At 38.4% G+C, this 17,809-nt stretch overlaps 1 protein-coding gene across 12 annotated transcripts in view; it reads left to right on the forward strand.

The window, feature by feature from the left end:
- Positions 1-17,809, forward strand: part of Pkhd1 (PKHD1 ciliary IPT domain containing fibrocystin/polyductin) — a 463,263-nt gene that overhangs the window by 105,829 nt on the left and 339,625 nt on the right. For all 12 annotated transcript variants that reach the window (XR_007109414.1, XR_007109413.1, XR_007109415.1 and 9 more), the window contains one exon: positions 16,597-16,753. Coding sequence is in view for 9 of the 12 variants with exons in the window: in XM_047557741.1 (XP_047413697.1) it covers positions 16,597-16,753 (157 nt within the window). In the remaining 3 variants the exon portion in view is untranslated. The remainder of the gene's footprint in view (positions 1-16,596; positions 16,754-17,809) is intronic.

The following is a 17,809-nucleotide window of genomic DNA, read 5'->3' on the forward strand; positions in this document are numbered from 1 at the left end:
GTGTTTCTTTGGAAAGCTTTAAATATATTTTAGGTATTTCTGTGAGTAGGATCTTGGAGGCATTCTTAAAAATACTACCTTTTAGTTTTTATTCTTCTCTACTTTCTTCTATAAACATCCATATTTTGTCCTTCGAAGAAAAGAAACAAACCTGTTTGTGGTGATTGGTTTGCCTGTTGGTCTCTTCTCAACAGTGAGCTTCCTGAGAACAGGGAATTGTGTCATTTATCATTTTGTCCTTGGGGTCTGGCATAGTACCTGACCCAATAAATGTTTATTGGTTGAATTTAGTAAAATTTCATTAATTGATATACTAACAACGTTATGGTTGAAATATTTAACTTAAGAGAAAAATCAATTTTATGGACTCTAACACATTAATTAGCTGCATGCAAATAGGGGCTGCAAATTACAAATAAGTGCTATCAATTTATTGAAGCAGATCTGGAGGCGTTCTGCTGGCAGACCCAGTGACAGCAGTTTGTTACACCTGAATGGATTTTTTTATAGTCCTTTAAAAAACATTAAATAATTTCAACAGAGGACAAAGAAATTATAGGATTCCAAGGAAGAGAAAGCCTTTTAGGAGTTACTGAAACTCACTGTTGCTCCTGTTCCACGTAGTCATAAGACTGGCCGACTATGTTAATTTGATCTAATTATTGGGTCAGTTCCTGCTATGTGCCAAGTATTGTGCCAGTGATTGGCAATGCCCAGTCAATTACATGTCATCTCTGACCTTGAAAAACTCAGAAACTAGCAAGGTAAAGCATTGAAATAACTATGGAGCACAAAGGCTGTAGGAGCAGGCAAGGGCCTGAGAATGTCACCTTGGGGAGGTTTGAAATGGGGCCATTTGAAAGATTCTCTCAAGAGGAGTGTATGTACCAGCATGGCCATGGTGTGTTAGGAGACAAAGTGACTTCCAGGACAGCTTGAGATGGTGCTTGATCTCGTAGAGACTTAGGGAGGAGGCCTAGGGGAGAAGCTGGAGATGAGGCTGGAAGGACAACATGGGATGGAGGCTTATCTGCCTAATTTAATTTGGACTTTTTTCTCTAGGCATGGAAATCAGCTCTCATCTAAGCTCTCCACCTGTGTATCCTAAGTGTGTGCATGTGTGTGCGTGTATGTGTCAGGGAAGCAGGCTAGGTATGTGACTGTGTGTGTGTGTGTTTGTAGAGAGAGGAAATAAAGGAGGGAGAGGGAGGGAGAGAATGAATGAATCAGGTTAATTTTTCTTTTTTATTAAATTTTATTTGTTCTTTTAGTTATACGCATGAATCAGGTTAATGTTTCTAGAAAGAAAATATTAGCAGCGGGGAAGAGAATGGAAGGGTGTGAAGAGACTTGACGCAGAGAGACTAGAGTGGCTATTGCATTAGATGGTCACTTATTCATTCATTTAATGAGGTTGTTTTTTAACCTACTATCTGCCCAGTGCTATGCTAAGCTTTGGATGCCTAAGAAGAAATATTCTTTGCCCTTATGCAGCCTGAAAATCCAGATGAGAAATGAGGACTCCTTACACAAAGGTAGTTAGCACTCCACATGAAGAAAAGAATGATGTAAGAGGCCCCTGTGAGTGACAACCACTGCCTGATGACTGAGGGCTGCGGCTGTCATAGGTGAGGGCAGGAGGGGTTGTCAGGTGACAGTGGTTTTGGAGCTGGGGAACTCTGTAACGTGGTTGGTATCAATGACTGAGTAAGTTTGTGGAGCAGAACTATAATGCAGTTTTACACATGCCATTGCTGAATGCTCAAGATAACCTATCAATGGAGATATCTGGCCATTTAGAGTTTAGGAGAGAGTTCGGGTACTCGCTCCTTCTGCTCAGGGTTTGAGATACAGGGTGTGAGAATTGAAGCTGGCCTGTGTTTGTGGGAGTAGTGAAGAAGAGGGCCAGTCCTACCTGTGTTCTAGATGGCCTCCCCTGTCTTCTCAGCAGCACTGGAGATCATAATAGCCCCAACTTTTTTTTTGAATTTTCAGTCTGTATCATTCAATTAGCTCGTCTTCCTCAGTATGCTAAGTGTTTAATCTTAAAGAACCCCAAACTTCCCCTGACCTTTACTGACCCCATTTACAAAGAGGTTGGGTTTCTTCTTCCCTCATAGCTGTGTTTGCTGAAAAGGTAAAGACATTGACTGTTTTCCAGGGTCCTGACTTCCAGTCCATCCTCCTCACAGGCTTCTGGGCTTCAACAGCCCCTGCATACTGAAAATGCTTGGCCAAGGTCTCCTTTGACCTCTGACTAAGCAGAGATTGGTTGGAAGTCCTCACAGTACAACCTGATTTGAATGTGTGACTCTTGGGCTCCAGTAATCTCCTAACTCCAGTGTTATACAATGTAATTTTCAAACCTCAAAATGTATTAAAATTTTAAAACCCTTTTCACCCCCAGATGAAGCCTGTGTGTGAAGTGGTGGGACATGGCTATTTCTTCTTTCCACCTCTTTCCTCAGTTCTTAGAAGTTTGGTCAGTGGGGAGCATCAGGGCAAAAGGAGACATGCTGTGTGGAAGGTGAACTGAGTGAGGTGTGCAGTTGTTAGCCCTTCCATGGACCTTTGTGTGGGTTCATCACATATCCCTGCTGGGGTATTTTGTTTGTGACTTTCTATGACTGGTGAGCTCATAGTTTTCAGAGTGGGAGTTGGGCTGCTTTCTAGACAACCTGGTCTGCCTCTTGGGAAAGCTCCCTTTCAGTCACACCAGACCTGTCCCCTTTGGTGGAATCCTCTAGAAGTGGCATGCAGCTTGCTCCCAAATCAGTGCTTTCTTCCCTTTGCTACTAAGCAGGGACAGCTCCAGTCAGGCTCTTGCCTTCAGATGTTCCTAGTGTGAATCAAACACCAGTGCCTTTTCCAGTAAGCAGTCTCACTGGCTTCCTGGAAGCTCCTGTCACTTGTCACAAGTGCAGCTGGAGAGGAGACAGAACACGCCACAACTTACCAGGCATTGTGAAGGAGTGTGGGCTAAGGACTACAGCATAGGTACAAAGCCCCTGGTAGCTCTGTTTTGGAGTGAAGGAATGCTAGTAAAACCTTGACAGAAAGGGCTGACCTGGTGTTTTGAAGAATGAGTTTGCCTGGTGGAAAGGGTTGAAAGTCTCCACTAGATGAAGTAATGGCAGTCATGAAGGTAGGGGATGTGAAATGGCATGTCTGAAGACCACAGGTGATTTTTATGCATTCTCACACAGTGGGCAGGGAGTGATGGAGAGGTGAACAGCAACTCAGGCATGGAGCTTGTAGGTAGACACACACACACTCACAGACACAAAGTGTATAAACCCACATTCCACAGACTAGCATGTTGGGGGGATCACCATTTTTATATTTTCATTCCTTCACTGGTATTGGGACTTTAAAAAACTCATTTTAACCTCTGTTCCAGTGTCTTCACCTAAAAAAATGAGGAAATCAGATGTTCCATAATTCCCCAAAATCAAGCTAGGTACTATAAGGGCACTGAATGAGCTGGGTGGGTTTATTTTTTTAATCCTTTGGCTTGTTCCTGAGAACTACAGAACTTAAGAATGTTGGTAATTTTATGAAATTCAAAGAAGCATCTTTTTTCAGTTTTTAAAAATTGTAGTAAAATATACATAACATAGACTTCATATTTTTAACCATTTTGAGTGCACAGGTCAGCAGCATTAAGTATATTTTCATTGTTGGGCAACCATCACTACCATCCATCTCCAGAATGTTTTCATTCTTCCCACATTGAATTCATACCCATTAAATCTTAAGTCCTCATTCCCCTCTCACCAAAACCTGACAACCACCATTCTTTCTTTCTCCATAAATATGGCTACTCTAAGAACCTCAGTGAAGTGGAATTATGCACTATAAAAATTGTGTTTTCTCTTACCATAGTTTCCTCAAAGTCCATCCATATTGTACATAGCATGTATCAGAATTCCCTTCCTTGTTAAGGCTGATTGATATTTCACTGTACCTACTGAACTCAGTCCATTCATCTGTTGATGAACGTTTGGGTTTTTTCTACCTTTTCAATACTGTGAATAATACATAGGTGTACAAATCTCTTTGTGGTCCTGTTTTCAATTTTTTTAGGTATATGTCTAGAATTTCTTGACCATAGGATAATTCTGTGTTTAATATTTTCAGGAACTGCCTTACTATTCTTCACATGCAAATGTTTTACCTGTACATATGCAAAGTAAGGAGTTATACTTTTTCTACATTCTTCCCAAACTTTTTGTTTTCTATTTTTGTTTTTATTTTGATATTAGCTATCCTAATGTTTGTGCCATGGTATCTCATTGTGATTTTGATTTTGATTTTCCTGATGATTGGTGATTTTAAACATCTTCATATGTTTATTGGCCATGTGTATTTTTTTTTAAGAAATGTTTGCTCAAGGCCCTTTCTCATTTTAAAAATTGAGTTATTTTGTTGTTGTATTAGTTCTTTATATATTCTGGGTACTAATCCTGCATGAGATACATGATTTGCAAATATTTTCTCCTATTCCATGAGTTGCCTTTTCACTCTTTATTTTCCTTTGATACATAAAAGTTTTTAGTTTTGGTGAAGTTCAACTTATTTATTTCTTATTTTGTTGTTTTATTTTTGGTGTCATATCCAAGAAATCATCTCAAAATACAATGTCATGAACATTTTACTTACATAAAAGCAAGCAAACAAAAATAAGCTATAAGTTAGCCTAAGTTCTATCTTTAAAGTTCAAATATGTTTAATCTACACAATGTAATTAAACTTTATTTTTTTTTCACTTTCATCTTATATATGATAAACATACTTTGGGCACTTTTGTTTCATCATCTTCATTGCTTAGAGAATCAGACAAGGTTTCAATTGATTGTCTATCACTATTACATTGTCTTCATATGATCTTAAATTGTTCAGAATGTTTAGAATAAAGTTTTAAACTAAACAAGGCTTAAGTTCACTTTGGTTTGTTCATGTGAAAAGCTTAAAGACTTATAAATTGGTTGCCTATAATGAGAAGGAGGAGAGAGTAAGAAGGAAAGTTAATTCTTTCTGATTGACAAAGAAATAATGTGTAATTCTCCCCACCACCTCCTATTGATTTTTTTTTTTTTTTTTTTTTTTTTTTTTTGGTACCAGGGATTGAACTCAAGGGCGCCCACCCACTGAGCCATATCCCCAGCTCTTTTTAATTTTGAGACAGGGTCTCTCTAAGTTCTTAGGTCCTTGCTAAATTGCTGAGCTGAGGCTGGTTTTGAACTTGTCATCCTCTTGCCTCAGTGTCCCCAGCTGCTGGGATCATAGGAGTATTCCACAGGCCAAGCTCACCTGTTGATTTTCTAAAACAAAACAAAAACTACTTGGGTATATCCCAGATCTTGGGTATTAGAAAATGGTCAATTATTTGGAATTGGGGAATGAGAAAAAGTTGTGCTACATGCTTGCCAGGCTTTTCTTGGGTTCTATTGATGTGGGTTGTATTTGGAATGTTTAGAGACTGCTTCATCAAGAAATACTCTAAAAGGGCAATAATCATTTGATTTGACTTTTGTCCTGTCTCTACCCTTACACAATTCATTAAGTAATCTTGTAGCAGTCACTTAGTTTCACACTTATGATACAAAGTATTGATTCAGATATCTAAACTTTCATTAACCCTGAAGTAACATGGGGGCATATTGGAAGCTGTACTTCCTCCCATTGGGAAAATAGAGATAGCAGTTTCTATTTTCTTAAGGCAAAGTAGATCCACAGGAATAATTAATCCTCAGAAAGTTGGACAGTTGATTTTCAGCAAAGGGGAAATTCCCCAATGTTGGGAAAATTCTGCGAAAAGACATTGTGCACTCATTTCTGAGAGGTGTTACAGTCTCTGATGCCTTCTAATATGGCTCATTGAATTATCTTGGTCTTCAGTCCTTGGGCTGTTGATTATGTTAAGGTTCATTTCACAGGGGTCTCTGTGGCTTTTGAAATTGAAAACCATGAGGGACTTTTTGGTGATAACTAGGCCTGTAGATTGTTAGTATTTGCCAAGAGTTCTGAGTTTCGGCCTTAAAAGACACATAATAGGAAAAGTTTTTCAAGTGTTTGTATAAACTTACATGTGTATGTTATATGCCTGTGTTTATACATTGTGTGAAGAGTATACAATGAATTCCAGGCGACTCTAAAGCAAATGATAAAAGTGTGTTTTGCTGTCTGGAAATTATATTGTGCTTTATGAATTTTTAGAAGGACTTTGAAAAATATTTGCTTTACGAGTTTTCTCTGAAGAGTTTACTACAAAGGAAAATGCATGTATTTCATTAATCTTATTTATCAGCAGTCTGAGCAATAAATTAGATACATATATTAAAATATCTTCAAGTATATTGCTTTGATATACTACATATGTGATAGTTGATTTTTGGATGTTTTACTTGTTATCACTGGAACATTTAAATTATGTCACCACCTCCTTGCTGCTTTTTCTCATATTGATAACTGGCATATGGAAATTTGAAAAAAAAATGCAGATATTTTCAAACTCATGTCAAAATGCCATGTGGTCTTTGATCCTGAGAGTGGAGGGTTTCCATCAGACTGCTCTATCTGAAATATCTGGGTCTATTTCCTCCTTTGCCTGGACTGCTGTTAGTGGTAGTTGGTGTTATTCAATTATCTCTACATTTTAACCTTGGTGTTTACCTCTAATGCTGCTGAAGTCAGTAAGTGATTCATTGCATCTGGAACTAATAAACAAGGTTTGGCAGAAAAGAGACAATGTGTGGCAGATGCATTTGGATTAAAGGGAACAATGGATTCAAAACTAGTACCTAAGAACTTAGAAATGCAACTACACATTCATGAATATAAGGATAGGGACCACACTGTCTGGTTCATAGTGAGCATCCAGTGAAAGTTCACAGAGGTGATGGTGATGGTGATGGAGGTGATTTTAACCAACCTGTAATTGGAGAAAGTCATCTGCCCTGCAATGAACAGGCAAGCTCCTTCAATTCTAGATTCCTGAGATTTCATCCCAGCTCTGAAATATAGGTTTCTTGGTTTTCTTGTTGCTCAAATCGGACTAATAATTTTGTGGTATTAGCATTAACAGAATAATATTGTGCATTATCAAAACCAGGAAAATACATGTGTGAATATTTAATAATACACAATGCTACTTTCAGGATCTAAAAAAAATAACATTTTATTTGCCCTTCCTAAAAATTATATAAATCTCTATTCTGAAGCATAAGGATATAGTAGCGATAAGTTATTTAGTTAAGGCCAGTGAAGATGCCAGGTGTGGATGAATTCCTCTGATTTCTAAACTTGGTTTTCCCTTGCAGTGAATTACCCTTCCTCCTCCTTCCCACCCACTCTTCTTTTCTTTACTCTTCCTCCTTTCTTCCTTCCAAGGAGGGGAATAAAAATGACATCTCCTCTCCACAGGAATCCATGTTTATGGAGAAAGTAGTGCTATTAATACCAATCAGACTCAAATACCATTCTCACAAGTAGAATCAGAATATGAACTTTTCAAAAATTCTCAATTTCTTCCAAAGAACACATATCATGGCTGTGTTCAGGATCAGGAGATTTTGCAACTTTTCAGCCTAGATAAAGAGAGATTCTAGTGACAAAGAAGTCCTTTGTGGCATTAGCTCTATCTTTAGTAGTTATAACTCTTCCTGAGTAAATGGAAGGTCTGCATCAGGTCTTAATTTACAATTATTGGCATCTTAAAGAATTTTATGTTGCATGTCCTGTGTGTGAGGAGTTTTTTCTGCAATGAGAGAACCTGTCTCCTCTCTTGTAATGCCTCCCAACATGATCTTGTTGTTCTCCCTTTAGAGAAGCTACTTTCAGTGCAGGAGGAAAGAGAAAATGTGTTCTTTGTGAAAATTGCTCTCCAAAGAAGGCATTATGGTGGTGAATTAGTTTTCTATTGCTGCTTAATAAATGACCACACTCTGGCAACTTAAAATTATGCCTATTTATTATGTCACCACTCTGTAGTCAGAAGTCTGGGTACAGAGTAGCTGATTTCTCTGCTCAGGGTCTCACAAAGCTTAAATCAAAGTGTCAGCCAACTACATTCTCATCTGAGGCTCAAAGTCTTCCTCCACACTCATTCAGGTTGTGTGCAGAACTCAGTTCCTTGAGTCTGTAAGAATTAGGTCCCCATTTTCTGGCTGGTTGTTGGCTAGGGACTACTTTTAGTTTCTAAAGCATGCACTTGGACCCTAGCCACATGGTTCCCCTCCAGTCATGTGGAAATTTGCCTTTTTAAGAGGAATGGGAGAATCTCTTTTAAATACCTGCCTAGGTGAAGTTCATCTCCCTTTGAATAACTCAATCAATTGATGTCTGTAATGAATTACATTTGCAAGACCCTTTTAGTACTGCCCTATAACACAAGCTAATTGTGGGTATGATATCCCCTTGTATTCAGAGGCTCTTCTCCTACTAAAGAAGAGGTTATTGTAGGGTATGTGTACTGGGGGTGAAAATCCTGTGGGGAGCATCGTAGAATTCTGCTTAGCGTAGGTAGCATGTTAGAGGATTTGAGAAGGTCACTCAGTCTCTGTGAAAGTCAGACTTCTGCTAGCTTTGCAGGGATCTGCTCCATGTCTTCCTGGATACCACGTATTTCATTTAGGTTCAAGGAATGGACTGATCTGGATCAATTCTCTCCTTGAAGATTTTACTGGGGCTAAGTTGGCTCCATTCTTCCTTTAAAAAGCTGAGGTCTGGGGTGCCCCATAAGGGGTTCATTCCATGAGGTAAGCAAAAGTCTTAAAAGGATACTCAGTCCAGTATTCAGTTTTCTCAAGGTTACAGGATGTCTGATGTCAATCAGAAGACTGGGAGAAGATTCGGTCTTGTTTGGTTTTGATCCAAATGTAAAGAACTGTCATAGAGTAATCTGAGACCAGAAATATGTCTAGTCAACTTCTTGTCCTCTGTGAGTTGTGGACACCACTCCTCCATAACGGCGGGAAAAGAAGAAAAGGGAGGAACCACCAAGGGGACCCAATTTGTTTGCGTTAATCAGAGACCTACCCATTCTCCTAATTGATTGTTCACTACAAAGTAGCTTGACACTGCTTTAGCCTGGGAGCTAAATATAATCAACTTTTGTTTGTTTCTATGAGAAAAAATTTTTTCTTGTACCCTTGAGGAGATCATTATTTCTATTGTATGAAGATGGTAGCCCAAACATTAGAAGTAATTAGAGCAGATGGCAGTGAATACTTTTATGGTAAAATACACTGATGCTTATGAACTGGTTTTCATTCTTTGGGCTTCTTTCTTTCTTTTTATTTTTTTTTCCCTGCCATGATATATTCATTTTGCTTCCCTTCAGGTATAAAAAAGAAGAAAAAAAGAAAAGGAGGAGGAAAAAAAAAAGTTCCCCTGGTGTATGAGACTGAGAAGCTGTCAAAGGTTCATAGCAGGGAAAGTGCGCTCCTGTGTATTCAATCACTGAAATTAAGTGTTTTCAAAAGCGGTGCAGTCACGGGTCCATTGCATGGGGAAATAACATGTTGTAGTCCATCACTTAAAATGTTAACCTTGTCTCTTAGTAGTGACTAGGAGCAGAAACACGTGCTGCATGCTCGCTGGTTAAATGGCAGTGTGTCAGCTCTGTGAAAAAGGCTAGCATGTATCTGTCAATCTTCTGATTTGACTCTTTGTGTGTGTGTATGCATGGGCACACTTGCACATGTGGGTGGCATGCATACACCCACATTCACACACATACCCACACACCTGCCCACATTTGCAGTTGCCTTTATGTAACCTCCTGTGACCTGGTTTATTACTTACTAGAAAATGAGAAGAATTAATTTTCAGTACTTTAGCATATATCTTTTACTAAGATGTTTTTGCTTTCCAGTCCTAGAACTCTTTAGGTGACTGTATTATAATTACTTATTTTTAATTTTAGAAAGTTCCCTTTTGAACATATTTTAATATGGGTAGAGTGTAGATGTATTATGCTGAGCATATTATAGTACTATACTGATAGTATGAATCAGAATATACCAGGCACCCCCAGCTTTTTCTATAAAGAGTTAGATAGTGAGTATTTTAGGTCATGTTGTCTTTGTCTTGAACAGAAAACAATGAAAACAATATGTAAGTGAAATGCTCAAACACTGTGTGGGCCAGATTTGGGCTGTAGACTGTAGTGTGTGGACTGTTACATGGTGCTGAATATTTCCCTTAATTCTCTTTTCTGTGGCATGTAGAGAACTTGATATCCCCTAGGTTTCATGCAATACACTGAATCAGCAGGAAGACAGCACAGCAGCTTCCCTTCCTTCAGGTCCAGTGCTGCCCCTGCCCTTACTGCCCACACAAGACTTTAAGTGTGCTCCTTCCTCAGGGTCATCCTCAGATAGCCTCTGGCTCACACTCTGCTTTTCTACTCCAATCCCTTATCAGGGTCACAGACTGGATCACTCAATATCATATAGTTCCTCCCACCCTAGCACAGCTGATCAACTTCATCCTGTTTCTTTTTCTTTCTTTCAAAGTGTGATATTTTTTTTATATGCATCTATTATCCTACTGAAATATAAGCTTCATAAGATCAGGGATTTGATTTATTTTGTGCTTAGACCAGTGACTGAGGTGTAGTGTGAGCTTAATAAATACATGTCGAAGGGGGACAGGAAGGGCAAGGAGGGAGAGGGGCAAGGTATTGGAGAATGAAATTGACCAAATTATTTTGTTGCATGTGTAGATGAACAATTATGTCACAAAATGCCATTATTATGTATACAATGCGCTAATAAAAAGAAGAAAATATTTCTTGACTGCATGGACCCATCTACTCTGTAGTTCAGGCAAGGAGTCTGAAAAGAGTCTGTGATTATTAAATGAGAACATACCTGTTAGGTGCACTCAGTAAATATTAGTCATCATTATTAATTTTCTAACCTTACACTTTATATGGAGAGAGAAACATCTATGTTTTAAAGTTGTGAGGAACAGTGACTCTGTAAGTAAAACATATGGCAACAGGCCTGGGACGTTTGTTAGAGGCATCTGAGTAGCTATCATTACCACTATTATTTTCTCCAGCAAGCAGAATGATCCTTGGATTTAAAATTCAGAAGAAATGATGTTAGAGACAATTTACAGATCCAAATGGAGGAGAAGCTAGACTGTAAATATATTCTGTTTGTAGGCTGTGATAGTCCTCTGGAGCTCTGAAGTGACTTACCTATATGAAACATGAGATCGTATCAGAAATCTTTGAGAAATCACAGAGGACAGGAAGCGTGTCAAACTAAGAGATAATCTAGTGGATTGCTTCACTTTCTAAGGGGGACAAAGAATAAATTGGAACTGGGCTTGTATAGATGGAGAAAGGTGTTGTTGACACATCTTTGAGTGTTCAATGATCTGGTCAGTTTGGAAGGACTTTCTCCTGTTATCTTCTCATCACAAAGGGTTTATAAGTATTGAGGAAAGAACGTGATCACTTAGGGCCAGCCTGAATTTAGTAAGAATACATTATGCCAAACTAATTTAATTTCCTTTTTGTTCCCTAAAGAGTTATTGAATTAATAGTTTAAGGGCTCTATTAGTAATCCTGAATTTGTAGATGGTTGGCTTTTCTACAATGAGTATCTTTTGTTTCACAATCAGCTGAAATAATCTCAGCCTGTGCTAATTTATCTGTAGTGTCCAGATTAAAAACAGAAAAAGTGATTTCATGCACTGGATTTCACCTGGAAGGCAGTCTCGACAAGGGTCAGCCATCCAATATTCTGAACTCCCAAAGCACATTGGTTATGTTTTCAATTATTAAACTAATCACACTTTAATTATCTGGCTGTTTGTCTTTTTCTAAATGATAATGGAAGCACCTTAAGAACATGAAGGGGTGGTCACATTTTTCTGGAAGAGATGCCTTTGCATTAGCTCATACACAAAAGGTTTGGAATTTTAATTGGCTAACAGGTTTAATATCACTCAACATTATAATGCCCTATTAAAATAGCCAATACTATTAGTCAGGAGATCAAATATTTAATGAAGAGTGTAAAGAAAATCATTCAACTATTCATGGGGAGAAAACCAAGAATAAAAACAAGAAAAAATGGAAAACTTCTTACTAACAGAAATTCCAAGTTAGCTGAGAAGTAAGACGAAAACATAAATACTACAAATCAAGAATGTATAAGTGATATTCATGTCAGAGCTAAAGAAGGATAATATCTGCACAAAATAATGAAGGATCTCACAAAATAAAAGGTTAAAAAATTTAATTTTATAAAAATTAAATTAATTTTTCCTAATTCGATGACACACACCTGTAATTCCTGCTATTCAGGAAGCTGAGGCAGGAGGACGGCAAGTTCAAGACTAGCCTGGGTATTATGGTTTAGTTGTGAGATGCCTTCCAAATCTCATGTCTGACAATGTAGAAGTGTTCAGAGGTGAAAAGGTTGGATTAGGAGAGCTGTAACCTTGTCAGAGATAAATCCATCTGATGGATTAATAATTTGAATGAATCAATGGGTGGTAACTATATGCAGGTAGGGTGTGACTGGAGGATGCACATCACTGGGGGCATGCCCTTGGGAATTATATTATCCCTGGCTCCTTGCACCTTAACTTTCGCTTCTTGGCTATCATGAACTGAGCAGCTTTCCTCCACCACACCCTTCTGCCATGATGTTCTACTTCACTTCTGGCCTAGAGATATGGAGTTGGTCAACCATTGACTGAACCTCTAAAACCACGAGCCAAAATAACCTTTTTCCTCCTCTAAGATGTTCTTAGCAGTCTTTTGGTCACAGTGATGAAAAGCTGACTAATTCACTGAGTAATTTAGCAAGACACTCAAAAAGCAAAAAGGGCTATGGATGTAACTCAGTGGTAAAGTGCCCCTGGGTTCAATCTCTAGTACCATAAAAAACACACTACCATAACTTCTATGTAGACTATTGGGTAAAAGTAAAAATAATTTTAATAATTTAATAATTTTAATAATTATTAGGTTTGAATTAGGTTTGTGACAAAGCATCTCCTTGACCAAAATCTTCACCTTGGTTCAGAGGTAGTTTTTCAAGCTCACTCAGAGCTAGATAACAAATATAGATACTAATTATTACAATTTTAAAATTAAAATTAAATTATTAAATTATTTTAATAATTTTTAGTTAAATTTATAGTTATTAATATATTTAAAATTATGGCATAGTGATTAAAAACTCAAAAAAGAGTTGACCATTCTTTCAAACATATTTTGGGGTACCCACTCTATGTCAGGTATTGATGTGAGTACTTGGGATACAACAGAAAGCCAAGAAGCTCTTGTGAAGCTTCTTCACAATTTATTAGGGGTTGACTGATGACAAACAAAGCCACAGTATATTAGGTGGTGATAAGTACTTTGCAGAAAATAAAGGAGGGTAAGGGGGTGGAGAAAATGTTGGACACAGTGACTTGTCTTTTCTTATTTCCAAGACTTGCATACTGAGCAAGAAAGCATTATGGTGAGGTGTCAAAACAGTTCTTCCTTGTCTTTTCAGGCAGGAGACACTGACTAGAGAGATTTCCATAACCCACCTCTGCCACCCCAGTTCAGTGCATACGCTCACAAATAGTTCTTTGCTTTGCCTGATGTTTCAACTTGCTGATCAATGACTTCTTTCAAGATGACTCTGGTGGTGTTGCAAGTACATTTAAGGTGACAAGTAAGATTTGCAGACACTGCACATTCCCTGAAGTTCAGAGAAGTGCTGACATTTTGTAAGAAGGAAACAAATTGCATAATCTTCCAAGCTGAAGCAGGAAAGTTAGCTTTCTTTCTTCCTTCCTTTCCCCTCCCTCCCTCCCTCCCTCCCTTCCTTCCTTCCTTCCTTCCTTCCTTCCTTCCTTCCTTCCTTCCTTCCTTCCTTCCTTCCTTCCTTCCTTTCCCTCTCTCTCTCTCTCTCTCTCTCTCTCTCTCTCTCTCTCTCTCTCTTTCTCTCCCTCCATCCATCCCTCCCTTCTTTCCTTCCTTCCTTCTTTTCTTGGGGCTGTATATATTGAACTAAAGATGAAGGCACATTCTAGACAATCCTTTTGCATCTATTTTCCCCACCTGATCCCTGTGCTTATAAGGAAATTGTTTGCTTAATCTGCAGAATAGATTTGACTACTTTTTGTATCAAAGAATAAAACTAAAGCTAGTTACTGAGCACCTTGGGAACTAAAGGGAATAGGGCTTATGTTAGGTGGAAATGAAAGCTGCATTGACCTATGAATTAGGTTTGTGACAAAGCATCTCCTTGACCAAAAACTTCACCTTGGTTCAGAGGCAGTTTTTCAAGCTCACTCAGAGCTAGATAACAAATATAGATACTAATTATTACAATTTTAAAACATTCTCAAATTAATGAAAGACCATAGAATAATTTTCTTTTGACCTCTTTAAGTACCTAATTGATGACTAATTGTTTCAGATCTTTTTTGCTGTGGGTGTCATGAGGTCTGATTTTCTTTGTAGTTCTATGGCTATGGATTGAACCACCTTGTTAATATCAGAAAGAGTTATGCTGATGAATTCTTCAAAATTATAATAGTCTTTCCACACACCACCCTACCCTGTCTTCTGGGTATGAGGGGATCCTGACCAAAGAGCCTGAGCTTGCAGGATCTTTTCAGGAAACTTCTTAGTTTCCTTTTGGGGGGTATCTGTCTCTCTTCTTTACCCCCTGCCTTCAAACTTTGAAGCAGAATTGTCATCTGAAGGGGTCCACTTAAAATTACAGATCCCTAGGTATTGCCTCCTGAATTTTGATTTGTGAGCTTTATTAGGATGTCTGAAACTTTGCCTTTAGAATAAAGGGACAGGATTATGCTAGATCCTTTCTCTCTCTGACCTGGAAATTCAAGCTTTTGCAAATGTTATTTTACTGGGGACTCTGGGCTGACAGTACAGGTAACCTTGTTCACCCTGCTTTGCTGTTGAAGTTACTGTGTGAGTTTTTCCCACTATTTCACCACTTAATTTCCCTCCAGTTTCCTCCTATGTGCCTACCTTTCCTCTGTATTTATAGGAGTGAATTGAAGGATTATAATAATATATAGAATATATCCCTATAAGAAATAATTTTCAATTTTCTACTTGACAGCTACCTCACAGGGACATTAACTGGAGAGTTAAACTTTTCCCTACTTTTTTGGTCTGTGGATGGTCATCATGCAGACATCATTTACATGTCTGAAAATGATGCTCATGGGGAAATCCATTCTTTCTATCTGTGTTGGTGGGACTGGTTCTCACTCTCTCTCTGATGCCTTTTTATCTCTTAAACTGGGATAAGTCATAGAATTTATTTTCTTCTTTAGGAATGTAGAGAATGAAAAGATCCATGCCTTCTCCTATCCCAAAGCCTCATAAGTGTTTGGGTTGGTTCTGCCACTCAAAACTATTGGCCAAGAAGTCAGTACCCTCTTATGGAAAATATACTGGCTCTTCTAACAGCACAATTCTCTATTTTCTCTCTCAGAAATACTGCAGGGCACAATTCTTTATGTAGGTGTAGTTGTCGGCATTATAAATATGCCTTTCCTTCTTAATGATCTCCTCCCATCTGCCTCTTCCACGTCATGAGAGGACCTTCTAGGCACTTCATTTTGCAGGAACTCAGGCTTTACATTTGGTTGGAATCTGGATAGGAAGAAGACTGTGTATGGAGAGGCGCACACATGCAGTGTGTGTTACCTTGAGGGAATGGCCACCTCTGTTCTGGTTTTATTCTATTTATCATCATAATAGCTTCACTGCTTCACGAGACATTCAGACATGTCCTCAGCCTCTCACATGGTTGAATACTGCTCTCTGTAATTTTAATGTTCTTGTTTTGAAAACATATGACTTTAGAATGACCCTAGGCTAACAGAAGAGACAAAAGTTCTGAGAGGAGAACTGAGGCTGGGATGATGAGGGATTGCTTGCTTCTCTGGTTCCTTCTCCAAATGCTGTTCTCTGCCCCTCACTCAAAGGTTTTGGGCTACTCACTTGTCATCTGAAGTTGATCTGCATTTCACCTATGCATGCACGAGCTTTGTTCAGCACCCATGCACCAAGCACAGAGGAAAGGCAACAATAATATTAAAAAAAAAAAAAAAAGACTGAGTGGGAGGATACATCTGAGCACTTGGAAAGAGGAATGTTCCTATAAAACAGGGACACTTGGCAGTAGAGCCAGTGAAAAATGATACCAATTACATAAAGCAAAATGCCACCCATCAAGCAGAACATTTTAATTCTCCCTATTCCAGGCTATTTATGACTTTTTGTCCAAGACTCAATACATGTCTGTAAAAATAAAAAATGGAATCAACTCCATCTGTTAGGTAGAAGGGAGCCTGTGCTGGAAAAAAAAAATAAATTCCAGGGGCTGAGCACTGAGGCACTTCAAATATAACTTTGTCTCTTCCATATTTTTCTCCTATTTGAGTTAGTTAGATGAGGAGGAGAGGGTGACTTATTTTATTGAGATGTTTAAAATATTTAAATTAATTTTACTTTATTTGAAAAATTTCTATTTTGATTGATTACCTGTATAATCTTGATTTAAAAATAAAAAAAATTCTGTTTCCCAGGGCAACTCTTCCTTTCAGTTCTGCCGGAGGTGGTCCAAGGCTCACAGCTGGTTTCCTAAAAGAGTGCCACAAGATGGCGACAACGTCACAGTGGAGAATGGCGAAGTGCTGCTGCTGGACACTAATACCAGCACCCTCAACTTACTGCACCTCAAAGGTCTGTGCAGTGTGAAGTTCACTGGCAATATTCTATGCAGTTCCATCACTTGTAGTCGGTAGTGGGGAAGAGAATATTTTGGATAAGTTCCAACACTGAGTTGACAATTTAGTATCAGGCCAAATTGAGATTTTACTGTGAAAAGGAAGAAGTGGCCGGGGGTTCAAAGTGAAAGACCATCCTTGTGGTATTTATAAGCAAAGAGCTTGATTAGTTTATTTTTCAGAAACAAGAAAGTTAACTGTGTTCTCAAAGAACATGCTACTTTCCTGAAACCCTTTGTAGTCCTGCTCATCCGGGGCAGCCCCCACAAGATAGCAAAATGCCCTAAAATTGGTAACACTACTGTCTTTGAAATTCCCTGCCAAGAAAGCAAGGGAATTTTCTTGGTTCCCTGTTTTTATCCTGTTGTGGTTTTGACTTGTGGTCCTGTGGAGCATCATATAAATAGGATTCCTCAATGCAAAACCAGCCACAGCACTCTAGGGTCTAGGAAGTGGGAAGAGATGAGAATTTAAATTTCAATTCCTCCCCCACTTTGCCAAATGGCTAAGCCAGTTATTTTACATCTTCATGTATTTGTTTCCTTATCTGTTAAACAAGGATCAAAATTGTTGTCTACTGCAGAGTTGTCAACTTCAGGGGTTGATAGTAAGGAATGGTTGTCAGAGTGATTGTGGCTCATTGGCAAATGAAAATTGCTTGGGAGATGTGATTACTTATGGATGTCTATAAAACTCTACATTAAAATATTATTCTTTACTACAAATACATGTAATACAAATATTTGTTCTTGTTAAGGTAAGAACATGGCTACATGTAAAGTATTTCAAAGGGGATAAACTACTGCCATTTGGATGCCTGTCTTTTACAGAGGGAATCAGGTTTTTCTGACTAGGCATTTTGTCATTCTGTATTCTGGAAGACTTTTTTCCCCCTCTAGTAGCAAGGACCACTGCAGGTCCTTTTCCTGGAATTTTTGTCCTCCAGATCCACATGACTGACTCATTCCATTTGCCCTTTGAGAAAATATCAACTTATCTAAGAGGACTGGCT

The sequence above is a fragment of the Sciurus carolinensis genome, chromosome 7 (genome assembly GCF_902686445.1).
Source record: "Sciurus carolinensis chromosome 7, mSciCar1.2, whole genome shotgun sequence".
Taxonomy (NCBI): Eukaryota; Metazoa; Chordata; class Mammalia; order Rodentia; family Sciuridae; genus Sciurus; species Sciurus carolinensis.